The sequence below is a fragment of the Mytilus trossulus genome, chromosome 13, assembly GCF_036588685.1.
Source record: "Mytilus trossulus isolate FHL-02 chromosome 13, PNRI_Mtr1.1.1.hap1, whole genome shotgun sequence".
Taxonomy (NCBI): domain Eukaryota; kingdom Metazoa; phylum Mollusca; class Bivalvia; order Mytilida; family Mytilidae; genus Mytilus; species Mytilus trossulus.
This window is the reverse complement of record NC_086385.1, coordinates 55,396,288-55,421,235: the sequence shown is the minus strand read 5'-3', so window position 1 is coordinate 55,421,235 and position 24,948 is coordinate 55,396,288. Positions and strand designations below refer to the sequence as shown.

Here is a 24,948-nt window from a genome sequence, read left to right as displayed (position 1 = left end):
GACATCACTGTGAAGAGAGAAAGCATTGTAAGCTAGATTTATGTTCTCCTTTGCTTGCTCATCCGAACATAAAACTTTTCTGATTACTTCAAAGACAACTAAAGACTTATGTGAATTGAGAGATGCACCAAAGCAGTTAAAATAAACTTTTTTCAACAAAATGTTTCATTCATATTCAATATATTAGTCCAAATTGTATTAAATTATTTCAAAGTCCAAATTATCGACACAATTCTGGAATCACACAATCTACAAATATAAATAATATGAATAAGAACAAGAAAAAAATAAACTTCCATACAAAACATTGTAATAAATAATGTCTAAATATAACTGTAAAACTCGCTTTGGTGTTTTCCTTGATAATAAGAAAAAGGCGCCAAAATAATTATATAAAGGTCTAGAACCGAAATACTTCTTATTACGCAAAGAAAGTAAATACAACTAGAATTGCCATTGCAAGCAATAGCGGATGTCACCCTTCCCCCATTGCCACTAAGCGGTAGCCATTTCAAAATAATAAAACAGTGAATACAGATCTATGAATTGCGATACATCTTTTTGTAAATTTTGAGTTCATTTAGAGGATTGTCAAAAGTTTCACATTTCTTCTGTTTCCATGGCAACGGCAGCCATTTTGGAAATTCCAAAGTCAAAAGTCTCATCTGTACATGCCAGTTAACAATAATATTAAATTTCATTAAGTTTGGAGCATTTTGAAAATATTTGACATTTCTGCAGTTTCCATGGCAACGGTAGCCATTTTGGAAATTCCAACTTCAAAAATCTGATGCAGACCTGACAGTCAACAATCATATTAGGTTTCATCAATTTTGGAGTATTTTGAAATTTTGGAAATTTTTGACATTTTGGTTGGTTACTATGGTAACAAAGACTTTTCCAAAATTTTAGTGGCAGATACCACATTGGTTCATGGGAGGGAATATACCATCAGAGTTTCAATGGATTTGACCTACCATTTTAAGAGAGTAAATGCCACTTTTTAAGGTTTTTGAAGCATTTTTACCATTTTTGCATTGTTTCCATGGTAACGGTAGACATTTTCGAAATTCCAACGCCAAATTTCACATTTTCCCGTGTTGCTCATCATTACTGTGAAGTTTCATAAAATTTGGAGCATTTTGATATTTTGGAAATTTTTGGTGTGGTTTCCATGGCAACATAGTAGTTCCAATGAGTGCCAAAAATCATCCAAAAGAAGTATATAGTGGGCACCTACAATGTATCAAAATATAATGATTCTAAGTATAAGCATCTCCAAATAATTAACCAAAACCAAAAAGTGGAATTTTTCACATTTGTTCCGTTTCCATGGTAACGGCAGCCATTTTTAATGGTCTTCAGACCCACTGCAACCCGAAATTTTTTGTTCCTCATTATAGTTTACTATAATCAAGAGTCAGGTTTCATTGTCTCCAAAAAAGCTGCCGGACAAAAATCATTGGAAGAATAAGAATAATAATAACAAAGAAACGGAGGAATAACAATATGTCACCCGACATTGTCGATCGGGTGACATAATTATTTTATAAAAAAAGAAATATTATTCTACATTTTGAAAAAAATATAGACATCTAGGTCAAGTTCAAAAATTGATTTTAAAATAGAATGCCCTAGATATTGATATCAGTTTTATTATAAATGTTTCCTTAAGTGTTGATAAATACAGGATAAATTTTATTACAGGACCTATTTATATTTTTTATTAACCTGTTATTAAATGCCAGAGGCAATATCACCATATTAAATGGCCATTCAAATCCATTGACTTGATAACAATAGCACAATATTGATACAGGAAATTACACTTCATTTTATTATACTGGGTCAATAAGTCAAAATAGTGCCCTGAGGACAGATACACACATTGTCTGTTTCATAAATGGAAGAAAGTAAATTGACAAAAAGTCACTGAGGACAGAAAGTCTCTTTGGACAGAAAGTCACAAAATTGATAGAAAAAAGTCACAATAATAGAATATTTGAATTTATTTTTAGAAAAGTCTTTAAAAATTTAAATTGAATTTATATTGGACATAAAAGAAGCAGAACATTTTATTCTAATTCAGGGCATAACTTGTTAAAACATTACATAGTCACAAGTCTTTTTAAGTTTTCCATTGTGAAGGGGGATAAAATGATTGAAAAAAGGAAATGGAATAAAATAAAGAAATTTTATCTAGGCCGAATCAGCATGGAACAAGCAGAGTCTAGCAAAAGATTTTGGCTCTGAAACCTAAGCTAATGCACTATATAAAAGAAGGACTAAATTATATTTATTTGTTAAGGAAAGATTTAAATGTATAGTTTCATTGTCCTAAAAAGAGACCTATTTTTACAGGCTATAATTTTCTTTGTATCTGTATATGTTGGTATTTGGGTGTACATGTATCATCTTTGTAAAAACACTAAATAAAGTAGCTGTTCAGTCATATGAGGGTCTCGAAGAAAGTCACATTATCTCAATCTCAAAACTGTAATGTTGTTGATACCAGCTTTATTTGAATTTGAAGTAATGAATTATAAATTTGGGTTACTGTCTCCATACTATTGATTACTGTTGCATTATCATTTATTTCACTGTTCTTTTTATATATTACATATATCCAAATAAAATACAAGGATAAAGACTTTGATAAACTTTGGACCTATTTTGCACACTATAAGAATTTGACTTTAGATAAACTTTGGCGGCATTATTCTACAAACTTTGATAATAGTTTATAAAAAGTTGGTCAGAATATGATTATGATTTGATTTTGGTAAACTTTGGATCCATTATTGAACTAGGTGAACCATATCTAAAAGTTTAGTCAACAGATTGTTAGAATTTGACATTTGTTGTTGAAATCCATCATTTTGGATAGTCATAGATATGACCGTCAATTTTGCTAACTTCCCTATCATTTGGTCTTTGTTGGAGAGTTGTGTTATAGGCAATCATACCACGTCTTTATTTAACATGGTGACCTTGAAAGTAGGAATTTACAAGAGTGTACTGGTTGGTGATGGCTTCTTTATTTTCAAAATTAGGCTGTGTGTTTATATGCAATATTCTTTGTAAACTTTGTATAATTGTAAATGAGGATATTTCAGGGTTGTTAATTGTAGGTTGTTGCATGGACTCAAGAACACATAACTGCTTTTTGTGATATGATCCTCAACCCTTTCCATTTTAATATCTTCTACATCCTCTTTAAGGAACTTTTATGGCTTATAGATAACACAGTATACTCCTTTTGTAGTTTGTCTCAGATATTTGTGTAACAATTTCAAAATAAAATTAGTGTACATATGTAACATAGTATTTAAAAAGACTTAAGATTGTTACGATAAAAAGGACTAATTGAATGGATTGAAGATTGAATTCGCCTTTTAAATCACTTGATGAATTTGTTGAGAGAATTGTTCACAATTGTGTCAGGTCAAATAAAAAAAGGAAATTTGATATGGTGATTGTATGACACAAATGGAATTGTATAGTACAAATATTTCCAATTGTGTACACCCACTTTTGTGTGTGTTATACCAAGTTGGTTTGATATCTATTTTACAAATAAGATACAATGATTTTGTAATTTTAACCAGTTACTTATAAAAATTTCCATTTTTTATGAATTTTGGTTTGTTATTAGATATAGAAATTGGAAAAGATATTTGAGTAGAAAAAAATTATAACATAAAAGAACCCGTGTTATTTTGTTTTTTTATTGCTGTTCTTCATTTTGAATGTATTCTTATACAGCAAAGAAATATTATGTAGATAATTAGGAGTTTCATATAGTGCATCTAAAGAGCTGCACAGTCAAAATGAAACAGCAAATCTCTGCAGTTATGCCTTAACTGTAAACATTTGCTATACAATATAACATTTATGATGAATAAATGTTGGCTGAATACATTAAAGTCATCTTAAATTTACATTTTGGAATTTTGAATGAAAAATTTGTCCATACTTGTATTTTAACTCTGTATAAGAATATGAATGGAGATCATATCTGTTTCTATACATGATGGTTTGTCATTTCTATCCAAACAACTACTTTATTAACATCATAATATTAGTTCGTAGATTTCATAAATAACAGATTTCGCACCTGAATGATTCTAAATTCTGATTGGTCGAGAAGATAAAAAGATTTTAGCTCTTGCTGTGAAGTGAAAACTAACTAAAATTTGGATACAGTTTTAGGAATTATTTATTTTCTTGATTTGCATTGTTTTATGGATTAATTTTAGTGATTTTTTACATCAGTTCCTTAGTTTAGCATCTAATCAACAGGTATGGTTAATAATTTACAGGTAAAATAAGGTTTTATGGCTGTCAGAAAATTCTCGTTAACAGGTGTCCTCTAAGTTTAGTCATCATACATACATACTATAATGATACATTAATGATTATACATAAAGATTTATAGAAATTGTCACCTTACCTTAAACCTAATAAAGTGTTTTAAAACACCAATTTAGATTTAAAGCATGAAATTGTTTCTTTAACTTGCAGTTCATTTTGCAACAATTTTATAGCTATAAAGATACATTGTGGACATTTTTGTTTAATCAGCCATTTATGAATATTTCGTAGGTAAGCGTGAGTAACATTTCTCCTTAAGCCAAAACCGTGATTGTGATTAATTTGCATACTTTCAATTTTTTTCTTATTGATGACACATTGAAAAGACCTGAACCTTTTTATATTTGCATATTTCAATTATCAAAGTTAAGTCTTCAATAGAAGATGTTAAAATGTTCATAAAATTTTTACATTTTTACCTGTTGATTTTTATGCTATTAAAATGTAGTTAACCTTCCTTTTGAAGAAGTAAAGGAATTTGATATGTTTTTGCTGGCAAACTGCTGCACTTCTCTAGTCAGCTGTTAAGGTTAAACTCCATTCCCTTTACTGGAACTATATGAAACCATTTAAATGACAAGATATATATCTGAAATGTAAATGTAACAGAAATGCAACAACACAAGCCAAACAATAAAAAAGACTAGATTGAAAATTTAAAAATATTTACGTTGTGGATTGATGACAGCGTCAGTACTTAATTAAAAGAATCAACCTTCATTTATCCTCAAAATAACTTCATCCTGCCAGTTTTCTGAATACAGTCAAACCTGTGTAAAGGTCACATTTAGGACTAGATAAAAACTAACCTTATAAGAGAGGTAACCTTTGAATTGAGGTTCAAAATGTAAGAAGATTACTAAGCAGAACAGGATGACAGTGACCTGACAAGACAGATTGTCACTTGATAGAAGTGACCATTGTAGCAGGTTTCACTGTACTGGTGATATATTACTTCTAAGCCACCATGTTTAAAAAAATAACATCTTTTATTTCATTTGTCTGTAGGATATTTGTTCAAAGATGTCACACATTTAGTCTGTTTATCTTTAAATTTGAGATGGACCTTTTATTTTAGATGTAAATAGAAAAAGAATGATTTAGAAATTAAATAAACACAAATACTACAAGTTCCAATATTTTTGAATAAGTGACACTGGTTTGTTTAGAGTACAGGCTTAATGAAGCTGCTTTTCCATATTTGCATAATAAATGTTGGAACTTTGTTGAAGCTTTGAAATATTTTTTTTTCTTTTTATTGAAAACAAAATACTCACTAGTTGTTAGTAAAATTCATTTGTTTGTATGACTGCCTGTTTTGAGGATGCTTGTATTCCTACAATGCTGAAATCTAATATACTCTGTATTGCAAGGCAAAAGGTCATTTCTAGAAAAATCTTTGCTTAAATGCTTACTTAAGGTCAAACTTGATAACCCACAAGTTTAGTTCTTAGCTGCATACAATCTTAAAATGACTTGTAATAACAGGAAATGCTTTATTCAGCTTACTAAGACTTTTTAAAAGGTTACTGATTATAATCAAAAGAAAGTCACTCCTTTTCATCTGTAGAGAATTCTTTATCTTTTTATAGTACTACTCCTGGTGTGTGGTTTACCCGATTTAAATGTTTGTGGTTTGCATGTTAATATCATTTTTATAGATGTAACTTTTCAAGGTCATTAAAAAGTAACCTTTAAAGTTTTGCTCGGAAGAATGTTAACGAAATAATATTTCTTTTTACTCAATTTTCAAGGTTTATTCAACAGTTATGCTTACAATGTCTTCTGTTTCAGATAAAGTTTCAGAATGATATTTTTTTTCTAAAATCCTTTTGTGTTACAAGGATACTTCACGGTCAAAATATCTCTCTTTTATCATTAATAGTGTGCCTTTGTCAGTAGGATTCGGTTAATGTTTTAAAAATTTAAAGTCATGCAATTTTAAATTATAATTTTTATCTCACTTTAAATGAGACTGTGAGTCTTGAATTTGATAGAAATTTTCGGAGCTCTTTCATTGAATAAGAGCGCTGCAACTCTTCAAATAAAATTGCAGAATTAAAATTAATTGTAGGGTGAACTGAAATGTTTACAACTTTTAAGGTTTTTTTACCTATTTAACATCATGACCTGTACAGTTGAGCTCTTGCTGAAATATTCAAAGTTTGGTTGAATTTCTTATTAAAAAGGATTGTTTCTTATGAGCAGATTTTTGCCTAATATTCAATGAAGTAATTCACTGAGCAGAAAGAAATTATGTCAATCATAAGAAATCACATGTATTGGCAAACTATATGCCTCTCTGAACCTCATTAACAGTTCATGCAGTAAAAATGAGACAAAAAGTTTAATTGTTCTCATTTTCTTTTCCAGAAATTTCAGCATCAATTAGCAGGAAAACATCCATCTTTCTATTCTGCCACTCGTCTGGGAAGAAACTTAAAGGATCGGTGTACAAAAACTGACCCAGAGAGAGATGTACTTCAACAGATGCTGGATGATCTAAAACATAAATGGAATTCTGTTCGTTCTGTTATATCTAAAAGGTAGGAACATAGAATGAGTATGTGAGAGAATGCATGAGTATAGAAATCAAGATTATGTGGAGTTAAGATTAGTATGGAGATCAAGATTGTGTGGAGTAAATATTTGTATAGATTTCAAGATTGTGTGGAGTAAGAATTAGTATAGAGATCAAGATTGTGCGGGGTAAGAATTTGTATAGAGATCATTATTGTTTGGGCTAAGAATTAGTATAGAGTTCAAGATTGTATGAAGTAAGAATTAGTATAGAGATCATTATTGTTTGGGCTAAGAATTAGTATAGAGTTCAAGATTGTGTGGAGTAAGAATTAGTATAGAGATCATTATTGTTTGGGCTAAGAATTAGTATAGAGTTCAAGATTGTGTGGAGTAAGAATTAGTATAGAGATCATTATTGTTTGGGCTAAGAATTAGTATAGAGTTCAAGATTGTGTGGAGTAAGAATTAATACTATATAGAGAAAGAGGTTGTTTGGGCTAAGAATTAGTATAGAGTTCAAGATTGTGGAGTAAGAATTAGTATTGTATAGAGATCAAGATTATGTAAGAATTACAATAAAGGTCAAGCCTATGTTTATTGGAGAGAGGGACAGCAACATATGTTTAACATTGAATTACCTGAAAGCTTGAGTGAAAGATTGTTAATTCAGTCTATCAGGGAGAGGGGAAGAGGGGCAGACATATAGAAAAAGTCTCTGCCTTTATGAGCACTCGCTTGGCTCCCTCCAAGTCCTAGCAAAGACATCAGATATCCCGTTATGTGATGCTTGTAGATAAGCTTTCATATTACAGACTTCATCATAAGCTTAATCATACAGGTAAGTAAAGCAGGCAAGACATTTCTGAATTTTCAGTTTGTGCACTCTATTTGTATAAATCTACAGTTGAATAGTGTGTGAATCTTTATAACATCATACCCTAGGTGAAACCTTGTAAATAGATAACAATCTATATTACTCCAATAATTATAATGTCACCAATCCTGGTATGTCTATGGTCAGCGACACATAAAGTGTATGATTCTTTTATCTCCGTCTAATTAGTGCTACAGAAATGTGACACAGACCCGCCTTTAAGGTCTTTATGTTGGAGATCTAGGATAGTTATGGCTAATTGTCTTGTGGTAAAATACTTTTTTACTTTGAATGGGGCTAATTTGAGAATGACAAGTATACTGACACTTGTTTTATGAAGAGTATATACACAATTGTTTACTTACTAATTTGTGTGAAAATAAGTGTAACTTGTTCAGGTGTATTTTAAAAGTTTTTGATAAAGTATGTCAATTTCTTGTCAAATATAATATTTTAAACTTTAGAAGCGAAAATTTATGTAGTAATTAAAAGTTTAATTAAAATCAAAGATGATTATTTCTTAAGTCAATTTAGTTTCACAAATACAAGTTTCCAAATAATTGAAAGTAGGGATAAAAAAAAGGTGACAATGTCACAAATTTGTTATTTGTTAAATTTCTTCTGTTAGTGATGCAGTATTTCAGTGATGCAGTATTTCAGTGAAAACTAATCTAAGCATAAAATACAACATGATTTTTTGTCTCCCAACCTATGCTAGCAATTGTCTGAAATTTCTAAAATTCAGTGTCTTGACTTCATTTTAGGAAAACTAAGTTGTAAGTTTTCTATTAATACTTAGAAATCTGTATCAAGAGCTTTTAAATTTTTTGACCAAAATTAACCTTGAAAGTGTTCCTAAGATTTGTTAACATATTATTCGTTCTATAAGACATTAGTACAAACTGTCGCAATTTTGAATAATTATTTAATGCTTATATTATGTGATTGTCTCCCTTTAAAACTGCATAATTTCATTGGTTTACTTACAAACAAACTTAAGTCACTCCTTAATCCTTAAACATCTGGCAGTGCAGAAAACCTTTGAAGTACTCGATCAGACCAAGAATTCAACCAATCAAAATGCTGATAGATGTTTTTATCACAATTTTTCTACTTCTCGCACTGAGTTTAATAAAGGTGTATGACTAAGGTGTGTAGTCTTATACTTTCAGCACAGCATCTCTTGAAACAAACAAAACTAAAATTGCAAATGATGCCATAGAAGTATGCACCAAGTCATACTTCGACATTGATATTTGTAACTCAGTGGTTCCAGTTAGAATTTAAAGTATCACCAAATACTGATGCTTGGTAACACATGTAATAAAATTGTTACAACTTACAGTGCTGGTGAAATAAGGAACACATTGATATATCACCAAACCATAGAAGTTGTAGGATATTATGATTATTATTCGATATAAAGGTGAAACTTCCCAAACATATTTTATTGACCACAGAATGAAATTTTATCAAATATTCAATGGTATCAATAAAGTAAAAAATAGCTAAAATTGCAATTGCAATCTCAAAAGATTTTGTAAAAAGTCAAAATTTACTTACTGGTAGCTGATCAAACTAAAAGAAATACTTGTTTAGCTGCAGATTTAAAACACAGCAGAAAGGCTTCAAATTTGAATTATTCTAGATTTAATTGCATTTAAAGCCATAGAAAGCAAAATTTTGATACAGTACTTTCAAACACTGGTATCCCAAATTTTATACAGAAGAAAATTGCAATAGCATTGAAAACCATTTGGATTGAATTACACACTAAGAAGCCATCAGGAGCTGCCACTGAGAGCAAGCAGAGATATTAGAAGTGTGGATTATATTAAGATTAGAAGATTGTGAAGTTTTGAAGACCATACTGGAGTATTATTGGATTATGAACAGCTTAATATACTAACTGACAGGATTATAGGATTACAGGATTATAAAACACATGGTGTTAAGAGGATTTATAAAGATAAGGCACCACACATTATTTTTTTGTGGGTGGATTTTTTTTCTCAGTACATATTTTTCTTTGAAAAAGTTCTGAATAAAACAATTATTTAATACAAACAATTGTGCTCTACAGAAAAGATCAATGGAGCTACATTGAAAATTATGTATGTACTCATCTTGATCAACCTCAAGGTAAAGATAGATCTTTTGCACATTATTCAAATCTTCCCAGCAGCCAGTTTAACAATGACCAATTACAATTCTAACAGCTGACCCTAATTGTTTCTTCTGGTCTTATTGTCCCTCTGGTCCCTAATGCCATCACTCAGTGGTCCCTTCAAATCACTGTTATTCTTTTTTTTTCCCCTGTAAGAATATGATAAATTGTGCCATTTATGGTACCTTTATTTCTGGGATTGATATGTTATATAATTTTAAGTCAAATGCAATGAGAAAAGACGCAAAATTATTTTTGTGTTTTATTTTTGTTATGGTGTTTCAGTTTGCCCACACTTAAAACTATAAAAATACTACCTTAATTTATTGTATTCCTGCATCAGATATCTAAATGTTTAAACTCTACCCTGTCAGACAGTGAGTAAAGTGACCATAGATTATTTTTAGTTTAGGACAAGATTAAACAGTTTATTTAGTTGGTCACACCTCCATAAACAAATAGTTTTAATAGCCAAGAACAAACAATCTTTAAGGTTTTAACATTTGTACCTTTGTGGAGAAAGTTAGTGAAGAACAAAATAGTGTTAGTATATAGGCTGAAAGTTGTAGCACTTCTGGAGAATAAATAAAATTGCTTTGATTGTTGTTTACTTACATTTAGTGACATGTGCATATTCACAACTACTCAAAAACAGTCCAGATACTTCCATTGACCATTAAGCGTTTTATTAAAGTTTTGGCTGACCTTATAACAAAGATGACCTTGAAAGTTTCTTAAGATAATTACTTTGTGGTAAACTTGGGTACTGAATAAATATGTAATAATTTTCAAACATTTTGGCATGATTAGAGATTTTAAATTAACATCAAAAATACATTAAAGATATCTTGTATAATATTTTCCTTATTTGTTTTTAAAAGTTTTAAGGTGATACCAATTATATGGCTCTATATCAGGGGGTGTCCAACACAACGTGTAGGGCCCTTTTTGGAAACAGAAAAAAATATGATCCGATGCATTAAATAAATAAAAAAATACAAGATATCTTTCATTGTTTACTTATTTGTTTTTCACAGTTTGGATATAATACCACTTTCAGGGTTCAATATCATGGGGGTCTTTAATACCTATCATTGTCTTTATTCAAAATCATAAACAAGTTTTCCCCTTTTATATTGAGAATAGATTGTAGGACGAGATAACACCCACTTATCCCTCAATCCCCCCTATCCCCTTTGTAACTAATCTAATAAACCCCTAGGCTTATGTCATTACCATAACATTTGTTTGAATAGTCTGTCATATTTATAACAATTTTTTGTCAACAAGGCTCTTGATAAGATTGGATGGTTTTAAAAATTTCTTAGACCCAGGAGTTTTAAATTATAATTCATTTCTGTAAATAGTTTCACTGGAATTTTAAATTTTACGATTCTAAGTGTCAGGAGTACATTAAAGTTTAAATATTTGAAAGTGAACCGTTTGTTATACCTATGGATGTTATTCACACAAGGTAACATATGTTAATTGATATTCAAGGTATGCATTACATAATAGAAATATTAACTAGAAATTTGTTTGAGGTGAATTTCATGGTAGTAAAGTATCATGCACACAAATATATATTGAATAATAATATTGAAGGTAGCTTATATCTGGATCATCAATTTTGAATAGCCTTGTATAAGTAAAGAAGTTGCAATGGGTCTTTTCAGTGTACTGCAACACTCCTCTCTCATCTGTTATTCTAAGCACAAATATATATAAAAATCTGCCAAATTTTAAAGTTTTTACAAAATAGATACCAAGGCTCTGACTGTTGAAGGCTGTTCTTAGACCAATAACTAATAGATTTATATACATTGTGACTTGGATGAAAATTTGTCTCATTGGCACTCATACCACATCTTCTTATTTATAAATAGGAGAGAATGAAATAACTGAATTAGAGCATATATGCTACTTGTAGTGCAACAGAGCTGTGAGCACAATTTGAGGTCTCTAAATTTTATGTTCACATCTTTGTTCTTTAAAAAAGGCTATTTTCAGTAATGGCTAAGATTTATACCATTATTCAATATCTCTAAGTATGATCTTAATTAATGTTGTATAGGGTAAACTTCAATGTGACATCAACCCAAGATGGAAATAAAATCAGAATTTGAGAATTGTCTCTAGCTAGAGTCTACTATATCTCAAGAAGAATATAAATTGAAACAGAGATCTGGTACTAGTTCACCAATTTGTCCTAGCAGGAAAAAACAAATATTTTCCTGAAAACAAAATCCACCCTCACTGAAAGATGAATTAGTGGCCCCAGAGACATAATATACACATATATATATACCATATATGTGTATATATGTCTCTGGTGGCCCTTTGACTTCTACACGAATGTTTCCAAGCAGCAGAGACTACACTACAACTATCCAGTGCATGCATTTTTCGCAGCAGAGTTCTTGATAATGTTTTGGAGAAATTTTGTGGTTAAAAACCTATTTGAATTCATGGAACAGAGAATTCCCCTTATATGAGATCCCCATCACTTACGTGTCCTTTATTATGGAGCTGTGACACTTATTATTAAATTGCTGTCATTTAACATGGTTGCGTAAAACCATTATTTGCCTGTTAGATAAGTTCTAATTGAGTTTGCTAATTGATCATAATGGAAACATTGAATGTTACAATTAACAGGCGTTCCTATCGTCACCTCACTACGAACTTTATCGCCAAATATTTGCCCAACAAACAACCATGTTTATTGGAAGAAAAGATATATCATGTTTGATTTAGAAGGAGTAAAATTTACAAATCGTATATGTCGACAAATTTTAAATATCGAACGTTGCCAAAATGGAGGCCATGGAACGATTGCATTATCAGTGGGCTAATATTGCGGTAGTATATCGTTTTCTATTTCAAATAAAGTGTTATCTTTAAACAAATTATCCCCTTGTTGTTGGGGAATGATAGGAGTTTAATAAACTTTTGATGGTGTCATAAATTTAGGTATATTAAATCGGCCCTATTAAATGTCAGGTCAAAAGTACAGCTTGGTTTATTTTTTTATGTCTAATCATATGTACTATGTAATGTCATGAAAGCTCTTTATAGGGCCCTTTAATTGGAAATAAAATATTCTATTCTATTCTTTTCTATTCTATTTCCCATCGAGATTCGTAAGCGAATTCTGAATTGAAAGCAAAAGTCTTAAGAAACCAAATGCATTCAATCTGAGACTACTATATATTTACACATTACACCATAGTTCCCTAGTTCTTGTTACAGCAACATATATTTTTCGTAATTATTGTGGTCCGATGTTTGATCCGAGACATAGTCATTATATTTTCTGGTTAAAGATAATAGACCCATAACATGTTGATTTCTGTAAGATACTGCTTTTATAAGTTTTAAAATATATTTACAGCCTCGCATAACAGTCTGACACAAATAGTTTTCAGGAAAAAAAACTAGGTAAAATACAATTGTATTATATGTCTCTGGTAAATTTCATTAAATGCCATCGTACACACTATTTTAATAACCTGGAAAAGCAAATGATTTTTTTTTTTTCATTTTTAATTACAAAAAGATAATTTAAATTACGCGGGAAAATTATCTAGAGAAAAACTGTTTTTATCAATATTGATTCTAAATAAGGAAATCAACGTGTGTCACAGATTTACCTTGATAACGGATACACACATCAAAGCCTTACCGATTGTACAGGTAAAAATAAACTGTTTACGTGTTGTAAATATTTCGCCGGGACTTTTTTATTTAACTTGTGGAATCTTTTACTATATATCATCTTGTGCAAGGATAATTAACCAATTTAGATTCCAAATGTTTCTTGAGAGAGAAAAAAATAGTGAAAGCGTAGTTATTTAATAAAGTTTTCACCTGTGGTTTTAAATGGATTTACCTGTGATCTCTTTAAAGAAAAATAAACAAAATGCTCAAGGAGAGAATTGAAAATAAAGAATTTATATGACTTGGCTCGGGAGGAAAATTAAATGTTGCCAACAGTGCTTTCGGTGCGAATTTTTTTTCTTCTAAAGAACGGGATTACGGAATTCACGGTCCGTGGAAGATGTATTATGATTTCTCATGCAAGCTGTGAATAAATTTTAAAATCTGTCAAAAATTGAGTTATGGAGATGTAAATAATAAACCAGTGGAATTTAATATACTTATGATAAATGGATAAACATAACAAAAGTAGTGAAACGGCGTCGCACCCCCGAGACGATGACCCATGGGGTGAGAACGACCCGTGGGACCAGACCTTCATTCCACGGTTTAATATGATGTCTCCCAGGTAAGACTATCACAGGTCATAGTTAGTATTCAGTATTTTAACTTGAACATGACCTTTGTAACTTTGTGAACTAGAAGAACCCGTCTCTTTATTGTAATTGCTATGTAGCATTGTTGTATTCATATGCAATGTCTTTAAAATTTTTCGGGTGAACGATTTGTAGACTAAAGCCATTGATCTATTGAGTAGAAGCCTAAACTCAAATGTCCAAAGTGGCTATTTTTGGGTGAAATCAGTCATCATATACCTTTGTAACTTTGTGAACATGAAGTATCCATCTCTTTATTATTAACTGCTAAAGCATTGTTGTATATATATGCAATGTCTTAATGTTTCGGGTGAACGATCTTTTAACTAAAGCCATTGATCTGTTGAGCTTAAATGCCCAAGTGGCTGCATTTGGATGAAATCGGGTTTGACTTTTTGCATTGTCTGGGACGATTCATCAGTCACCAACGAGGTTGTTGCTTGTGCAAACAGAAGATTGTCTTTTTGTTTGTTACTAATGCAGCATGGATAGAGGGACTGATGATATATAAGCCTTGTTTCGAGTTGCTCACCAGTTTACAAAAATGGTTTAGTTGCTGTGGTATTTATACAGTAGAGATCATTTGAAAATTCATAAAACGTTAATTATTAGCCTCATTTCCCAATCAGAGCAAACAGATGAACTGTTTACAAAGTTAAAACTGTATGTTCTTTTCCTTTATCTTTAATATTTGACTTTCAAAATTCTATAAATAACCAAGATCCCGTGGGTATTAGTATCACACAATTTTAAATCATGATCAGTTTACACATAAAATTCTATAAATAAGCAAACTTTTGTGGATATGACTAGTCTACTCTGGTCAGCCTGGGAATAGTATACTGAGTACTCAACTGTATACAATGTTTATTATGTCCAAGGATCAAACTACAATTTAATTGTATGGCCTTAATTATGTCCCAGGATCACACACACACAATTTAATTGTATGGCCTTATGTCCCAGGATCACACACACACAATTTAATTACACAGTCCTTTTTTACCTACAATGTACTTAATTTATTACATCAATCATTTCCCCCAGCTGTTATCTAGTATGACAAGAGATTACGATAAACTTTATATACATGTTTTCTTGACAGTTTATGTAACAGAATTAATCATTAAATTTATACATGTCTGTGGCCTATTTTAGTCGGAGGTTATTCTTACGGTGAAACTTTTGACAACTGACCCTGCTTGAAAAAATGTAGCAATTTTATTGTTCATTTAAATTTATTTGCGTTTACTTGCTTCTAACTATAGCAGACTTAATACTGTAGCATACTTAATACCATAGATGTATACCATCTATGTTAACCAAAGTGGTTTTATCTGTCAATATTTATTTATGTCTACTGGGAGTCATGGACAAAAATGTAGTAAAGGTCACACTAGGATACCCTTTCTAGGAATTTATTCTTAAAAAATGTACAGAAAGTTAAGTATAAAGGATACAGGTTGACTTGCAATGGTTTTTGTTCATGTACATTGTTATTTTTGTAGGTGAAGTAAATGTGTGTCAAGGACTAAATGTCTAGAACATAATTACTTAAAGTTTAGAGAACACACATAAAAAAGAAGATGTGGTATGATTGCCAATAAAACAACTATAGGTCACCTATTTGTACATGTATACATGTATTTATTCTCAAGCTGTATAAAGAACACATGTAGGTACAAGTAAAGATAATAAGCAGATTTTTGTTCAAATCCAGAAAACACATGTACAATTAATGTACAAGTAAAGAAAACACATATTTTTGTTCACTTTCAGAGAACACCTTTATGTTGAAGTTCAAAAGAAAACAAAGACATTTTCAAGTACAGAACATTTGTATATTGAAGTTCAGAGATCAAATGTATGATCATGTAAAGAGAACACTTGCATGTTCAAGTACAGAGAACATTCATGTTTAAGCAAAGAGAACACTTGCATGCTCAAGTACACTGAATACCTTCATGTTCAAGCTAAGAGAACACTTGCATGTTCAAGTACACTGAATACATTCATGTTCAAACAAAGAGAACACTTGCATGCTCAAGTACACTGAATACATTCATGTGCAAGCAAAGAGAACACTTGCATGTTCAAGTACACTGAATACATTCATGTTCAAGCAAAGAGAACACTTGCATGCTCAAGTACACTGAATACATTCATGTGCAAGCTAAGAGAACACTTGCATGCTCAAGTACACTGAAAACAGTCATGTTCAAGAAAAGAGAACACTTGCATGTTTAAGTTCAACAAACACATTTATGGATAAGTTAAGAGAACACTTGTATGTTCAAGTACACTGAATGCATTTATGTTCAGAAAAAAAGAACATTTGTATGTTCATGTACACTGAGTACATTTATGTTCAGGCAAAGAGAACACTTGCATGTTTCTGTACACTGAGTTCATTTATGTTCAGGCAAAGAGAACACTTGTATGTTCATGTACGCTGAATACATATATGTTCAGTCAAAGAGAACACTTGCATTTGCATGTTCAAATACACTGAATACATGTTCAGCATGTTCATGTGAAGAGAACACATGTATGACATAATGTTCAAGTGTGATTAAAAGAACAGATTCTGTCAGCAACAAATTGAAGAAGATTGTTTAAGTTTAAACCTTTCAAGAATATGGTTTTATAAATTATGGTTTCAACTCCAAAGTTGACATTTACCTATGGTTATTTTCGCTTTTCTTTTTAAGTGCATTTTGACTTCAATGTTCCCATGGCTTATTTGAGGGCTTGATGCATCTAAGAAAGATAGATTTTGAATTTTTTGCTTCATATGGTACAAGTGGATAGAATTAAATACACTTTTTCATGCACATTTAGTTCACTGTAATTAAGATTTTTTCAAAAATATACCAGGCCTGGCGGTCATAAAACTTTCGAGCATGATTTTTGTACTTAGACTCAAGAATCAACCTATCAAAATGCTGGATTTTGTGCTTCGAGCATGATTTTTGTGCTCCAAGCACTGAGCAAAGTTTTATGCTTTCAACCCCAGAATTTAGTACTTTAGAAGAAATTTTATCTTTAAGATCACATTCAACAAATTCAATGCAGAAAAAGTAGGAATATTTTATTTCATTTAGCTTAATAACTCAAATTGCTCAAGTATAGTCTTACAATGTTAAGTTAATGTCTGCTGCTATCATATTATTTCTACTTAAATGAGAATAACAGAGAATTCAAATTGATCCATGGACTTTTGAAGTGGTGGATTTTCCCTCTTCTGGATCCGCCTATGCCATTATGTTTTATACATAAGAGTTTCTGATGGCCTGGACCACACCTCCAATTGTAATCCACCTGCTGTGATTCACACCTTAAGCTATCTCCTATTCCTTATCCTCTACTACATGTACATGTATTTATACAGAACTGATTTGTGTAAATCTAAAAGTACATGTATATTATATATAACCAAACATAGTATTTAATCTAATAAGTAAGGGCAGGTATAATTAATGAATAACCAGCTGTAAAAATACCTGTGATATAAAATATTTATGCACATGATACTAGGTTCTCCAAGATCAATATACAACATATGTTGTAAGGCGATTGATCTGTTATGAGACATCAAGGTAGATCAGACTTAATCATATACAATTCTAAACTTATACAGTGGGAGGGTCTTCATATGGAAATTTGAAGATGACTAAAGGGGGTCTTATGGGGTATTTTGTTTAAATTATAGGTTTCAAATTAAAATCTCTTTATAACTGTATTTATTTATTTGTCATTTATGAGTTTGGATATAAGTTGTACATTTTTGTAACAATGTGAAAGTATTTATGTGTTTTGTAAATTGATTACATGTTTGGAAATTCCCCTATTTAGCCTCATTTTAAACATGTGTAAGCACATGCAGGTTAATGACGAAGATTCCTTATTTATTTCTGTTTCATTGATAAAGAAACAGGTATTGAACAGATTGTGACGAAATAATACTTTGATTATATTTTACTCTGGGACTTTATTTGGACCTTGTAATATTTTCGTCACAAAAAAGCTGGAAGCTGTTTTATATTTAAAAAATATATTGCTCACAGCAAAACAGTTATAGTGTACATTACATGTATTAATTTGACTGTTGACTGTAAAAGCTATCAAGTTCTAACTTTTCATGGTGACATAAAGTGATAAAACTGTTGAAAAAGGATTGATTTTTATTTGCATTTATATACTTCTGTGTGGACTTATAGTAAAGAAGTTCTATTATACACTAATGAACTGTAGTGAGCTGATGTGACTAGAACTGTGGTGAAAGACTATTGATAATAGACTAAAAGTTTAGAAAAAGTCTGCAGTATGAAAGTGTTGAAGAATATGTATGATGATCTGAGGAGTAGAATTAGTGAGGATTTTGAGGAGGAGTCTGAGGAGGATATTGAGTATGATATAACTTGATCTATGTGACTTAAATATCTTTATTTATTTAGTATATGACTTTCAAATTAACAGTTAAGTTTAATTTGTAATTGCCAGGAATTTCTTATTCTGGGAAGCAATGCCATGAACACTTCTCATGTGACTGTGTCTCAATAACAGACATAAGTTATACCTTAGGGACAACATCAAAAGATCAATGTAAGATAAAAAAAACTCAAATAATTTGGGGTGGGGGATTGAACTGCTGCAAGATTTGGTTATCCGACATTGATTTTTATATATATCTATATGAATCAATCAATTTTTCCCAAATTAAGTTAAGAGGTGGGTGGGGGGATAAGTGAAAAAACTATGTGAATAAAGTTTTTTATCCTTCATTGAACTTTTGATGTCGTCCCTTACTAAAGTATAATAAAGAATCTATTGAACTTACGTCCAAGGATGGACTAAATATATTTTTATTTAAGCTATTTCCAGCTGAGATTTAATTTTATATGTTTTTCTTCAGTTAATAGGAGATGACTCAATTTGAACTTCGATGTTCAATTGGCTATTACAAATGCAATATACATGTACATATATCCAAAACTTATCTTTGTAAATATGCCTTTGACTTACATTTATAAGTTGTATAGATTCTTAATCATTTATGTTCTTAGTTGATAAGAGTTTCATAAGCAGCTTTCAATAATAATTATTTATTTTTCAGTCAAAATAAGCTGGACGAGGCACTGTTGACATCGGGGAGGGTGGCTGATGCCCTCACATCGCTACTAGAATGGCTCAGCAAGGCAGAGGCTACGTTAGCCGAGGACCAACCGGTATTGGGTGACCTTGACACCATTAACATGCTGGTGGAACAACACAAGGTAAGGACAGGTTTCGACTTTAGACAACACAATAATATGATCACCATAACGTTTCATTACTATAATATGGACCACCTTTGTTTCTTGTGAAAGCACCTTGAGTGAAGGAGATCAGGGTTTAAAAAAAACACTTGAAAATTTGTATCTGTGCTAAGGCATGCAGCATTAATGAAGAGCAAAGGCTGAATGGCTCGGATTCAGAATAATGTGTCTGGGTTAAGGGTGACATGTCTACCTGCAGACCTTCTAAACTAGCACATTGAAAGCCTCAACATTTCAGTCAAGTAAAACAAAGGATTAATATTCATATTGCATCAATTTTCTTGTCCTCAATATGCATATATCTTGCTGCAGGGAGTTCATATTTGACATTTGTCTCTTGTTCTCATGGTCAGTTACATTCATGATGATATGAACATATAAAACATTTATCATAGGTTTCAAGGTCTTATGATTCCGTGATCATGATGATGCTGAGGTCATTCTAAACATTTGTCTTTTGTTTTGGTAGCCTGACACAGGAAACATATTTAATGTTTATATGACTTGTGTATGAATATTTGACATGCCCTGGAGGCTTAAAGCAAGTTTACATCAACACATGACATCATATGACTGTTCTTGAAAAAAACTTATTGTTATAAGTTTTTCTTGTTCTGCATACCTTTACATCAACACAGATGACATCATACAACTGTGTCCTTGACATAACACTGTTTTTACAAAAAACTAATTGTTAAAAGTAATTTCTTGTTCTGCATACCTGTTATAAGGTATTTGTGATTGAAAAGATACTGCTTTGATGTACATGTATAATGAATGAATAGATAGTAAAATTTATTAGAGTGCAACTTCAGCATACAATATATATAATATAATGTACATTTTGTGTATTCATTCAGCCAGCCAAGTAGGCCATTGATGCACTAAAGTGAATAACTGACAAAAGAAAATGAGTTCATACATGCAAATAGAAATGCTCATAGTCTCATGTAGTCATAACTTTGATAAACCACAATAGATGCAGTTTAAAAGTTATAAGACATCTTGTCTTATATTAGAGCATTTTGTGATAAAGAATGACACAAGTTTGCTTTAAGCATTTACAAATACTGTAATGGCTCCTTAGTTTCATTAAAAAATAATTTGAATACATATGACCTTGACCTTAATTACAGGTTAAAAAGTTATAGGAAGTAACTTCTTATATAAGAGCATTTTACAATAATAATTGATCCCAGTTTGCTAGTAGCATGAAAAACTACAATAATTGCTCCAAAACTTTAATACAAAAACATTTGAATACATATGACCTTGACCTATATTTCAGGCTATGCAGCAGGAACTTGGTGCTAGGGAACAGACTGTGGCCGCTATGAAGGCTGCTGGGAATGTGTCCACGGCAGCACTGGACGAGCTGGAGACAACCTGGGATAGAGTCAATAGTCTCAGTGATATTAGAGAGGCAAAACTCAGGGATTCTCTCAAAATGGTAGGGATTTTTCTGTAAACAGATCCCATAGATTTATTTCAAAATATATATTTATTTATTTTTTCAAATTTAAATTTTGTATCATAATCATGATCATGTTAGTTAGTTAGACTTAGTTGGATAATATGACAACTTATTGACCATTGGGTTGACATATCAAGTTTTGCTTGTAGTTTTAAAAAATGTCTTTATGGTTTGACCTGACAATTTGAATCCAACATTAACATTATAAGATTCCTAAACAGAAGAAAATGAAGTTTGAATCAAGAAAAACACTCTATTCAATGTTACACTGATAATCAGTTTTTAGCAAGCAAATATTATAAAATTTTGATTTTTTTTCTACATTTTTTCAATAATGGTTTTATTGACATAAACTTAATTTAAATGAACTTAATTGATGCTGTAAAGCTTAATATTTCTTGCAATTTGTTGACTATTATGCTTCCAGAGTTGATTCACTCAGGTTCTCTCATTCAGAGAGCCCCTATCAAAATCTAGGATTTGTGATGTGATTAAATTATCTAAAGAGTTAAGACCCTTTTAGGAGAAATTAATTTCTTGAATTGTCTGAATTATTCAGGTTAAGCAGTGAGTCACAATTGTTTATGAATGTTTGTATCTCCTTAGGCTGAAGAGTTCCAGGAAGTTGTCCAAGTCATGAGAGAGTTTTTACCTACAGCAGAATCAGAATTAAAATATAAAACTTTACCTGAAGATGAAATGCAAATTATACAGCTTATCGAAAAGCATGAGGTAAGTTTATTTATTGTCTAGTTAAAACAAAATTAAAATCAAACATGTCATTTCGGGGCCTTTTATTGCTGACTTTGCGGTATGGGCTTTGCTCATTCTTGAAGGCTGTATGGAGACCCACAGTTGATAATTTCTATGTCTTTCCGTCTCTTCTGGACAGTTGTCTCATTGGCAATCATACCACATCTTCTTTTTATATGATGGGGTTTACCAAATGAAAAATAATGATAAGGAATAGAGAAATTAGACACAATAAAATAGATTTATAAGATGTTTTATAGATATAAAGATTTTATATTGCATGGTAAAAAACTAGACGAAGAAAACGAAATCATGTTATAATTTGGCTAATGTTGAAACAAAGAGTTTTGACTCAACTGAGCATGTCTGACAGTGTATAAGACATGTATCAATAAAGGCCCCAGAATCAGTTATTTTCTAAAAAATTGACGTTTTCTGTGGAAAAAAGACTTTTTCAAAGACAAATTTAGGAAGTTCAAAACACTAGATATATACGTCATATCATTAATATTTCCGACTTTGTATGTTTTCAGAGATGCAGCTTAATGGAATGGGTCTATTCCTTAAGTAGAAAAGATGTGAAAAGTGGCTTGAAAATTTAAACAATACATAATAGAATACCCTCTCATAAAACCCCCTTTCCTGTATGTTAATAGAATTTTTTTCTTTTACATTTTAGAAATTCCAAGAAGAATTACGGAATCATCAAGAATGTGTAGATAAAATACGAGTGTTAGCGGAAGAGATATTACTCAACTGTCATCCTAATGCAATACGATTTGTTAAATATTACCTCACTATAACCCAGACTAGATGGGATCAGGTAAGTGTTTTACTCAACTGTCATCCTAATGCAATACGATTTGTTAAATATTACCTCACTATAACCCAGACTAGATGGGATCAGGTAAGTGTTTTATATTATTAAATCATGAACTAAATTTGATAGAATATATAATTGTTTAAAACATTTGTTTGTGATTTTGAGGTTAATACAAGAAATAAGATGAAAAAATAAGGGTGCAATCAACAGTTTTTTACGTGACGTCATTCTGTAACAGGGCATGTAATAGTGGACCTATCATGCAGAAGTCAGATATTCATAGTTATATAGATATCTATACATCAATGGAAAGATAATTCTATGAACTTTCTGAATAAATAAAAAAAAATCCAACATCTCTTGTTTTAACATGCAAATTGGTACAAGTTATCAGCTGGAAATTAGGCATTTTCCCCCTAAAAAACCTTAAAAACAGACCACCTTTGGACACACGGATCAGTAACCTGTGCATATATTTGAGACTTCTTATAATATGCATTTCGAAGAGCTTGTCCTGCTGATTTAAGAAAATGTAGTTTCAGCCTACTTTCGCCTGCTCCGAAAGGAGCTATCTTACCTGACAAATCAAAGTGCTTTTTGCAACAGGTGAAAATCAGCTGTTTATGGAGTTGCCTCCCATATAGTAGGAAGTCACAAAAACATTTTTTTTTTTTAAATCTTGACAAAAGTGGCATTTTAATTGAACTTCAATATATATTTTTCACATTGAACATAAAAAACAATCAACTTTTTCATTTAGTGGTATATAAATAGCAGGGAATTCCATCAGTATGTAAATCTCACTGGGGAAATACCCCTAGTTTTTAGTACGTAACTGTTTATAGCACCCTAACTCTCCTAAGTTATGAGGGGGGATAGGAGGGGTCCTAATCCCGGGCTTAAAAACACGAAATCACGAGGTCCTGAATTTAAATAAAGTAAATCCCGAAATCGGAAAAAAGAATTCCCAGATCCCGAAAGGGTCAATTCCGAAATCCAGAGCTTAAAAACACTCGATCCTGAAGTCCTGATAATGGTCCTATCCCCCCCCCCCCCCCCCCTAGTTATACATTTACCAGTCATGTTATGCCCCTTTCTAAGAGTGGAGGCTATATAGCAATCACCTTGTCTGTTTGTTTGTTCAACACATATTGTTTCACTCTTTTCTCAGAAACAACTTAACAGAATGATTCCATATATGTCATCAGCTCAATAGTGATGAGCTGTAGTGTGTATACAGCTACGTTTGCATAGGTACTATTTCTGTACTTAAAATATGTAGTACTGGAAATTTACTTTTAATGTTTAGTACTATTTCTTTACTTTAGAATTATTGTGATATTGAGGTAGTTGTATTTTCCAGTACTTGATTTGTACTTAAAATATTTGAACAAAAATGATACCAACAATGATCACAGTATTCCATGTTTGAACATCATAACTTTATGAGATTTGAAGAAGACAAACTTTCAAAATGCTGAAAATGTAACAATGCAAAAAAAATAATCTGTAGTACTTAAATTTCAAGTACAAATCAAGTACAATGTACTGTAAAATACAGGTACCTAAATATTACAATAATTTTAAAGTAACAAATTAGTACTGAATATTAAAAGTAGATTTACAGTACTACAGATTTTTGGTACAGAAATAGGACCTATGCAAAAGTAGCTGTGCATGCTCTTTATATAGATCTGTCTGATTTTGGATATTTTAAGAAAAGGGGTTTTTCACAAAACATGTATTAAAGTGTTGAAGACCTATTGGTAACCTTCTTCTCTTTGGTCAGGTTATTGTTGCTGTGACACATTCCCAATTTCCATTCTCAATTAAATTCTTGTTATCGTTAATTTCAGTTATTACAGCGAGCTAAGACGAAGGAAGAGAGATTACAGGATGCCTTACGTAATATCCAGGGTAACGCCGCCCTAGTGGAGGAGTTGCTTGCCTGGATGTCTGAGGCCTATGTATTATTATCTACCAAAGAAAGAGACCCTATTCCAGATGATCTGAACACTGTAGAAACTTTATATAAAGAACATGTGGTGGGTATTTAAAGCATATTTTGATTTAATGGTTTAAATTTAAACTTTTTTTGTGGGTTTTTTTTTGGCTTCATATTTGTAAAAAAAAATGTTTTTAGACACTTTATTTATATTTTGTAGATTGTTTTGATTTTTGCTTGCATTACAAAATTAAAATAATGAGATTTTGGACTACAGACATGTTGGTTTATTTTCCTTTGCAAAAACATACATTTTACCACTATGGTACAGGTTTAAAAATATTAATCACATTATTTTGTCTTTTTTTGTTGTTGTTGCAC

The 24,948-nt window shown here is 31.2% G+C and overlaps 1 protein-coding gene across 11 annotated transcripts in view; it reads left to right on the top strand.

Moving 5' to 3' along the window:
- Positions 1-24,948, top strand: part of LOC134695419 (dystonin-like) — a 131,023-nt gene that overhangs the window by 93,273 nt on the left and 12,802 nt on the right. For all 11 annotated transcript variants that reach the window (XM_063556663.1, XM_063556664.1, XM_063556665.1 and 8 more), the window contains 6 exons: positions 6,748-6,920; positions 19,371-19,530; positions 20,861-21,022; positions 21,653-21,778; positions 22,479-22,622; positions 24,479-24,667. In XM_063556663.1, the coding sequence (XP_063412733.1) occupies positions 6,748-6,920; positions 19,371-19,530; positions 20,861-21,022; positions 21,653-21,778; positions 22,479-22,622; positions 24,479-24,667 (954 nt within the window). The remainder of the gene's footprint in view (positions 1-6,747; positions 6,921-19,370; positions 19,531-20,860; positions 21,023-21,652; positions 21,779-22,478; positions 22,623-24,478; positions 24,668-24,948) is intronic.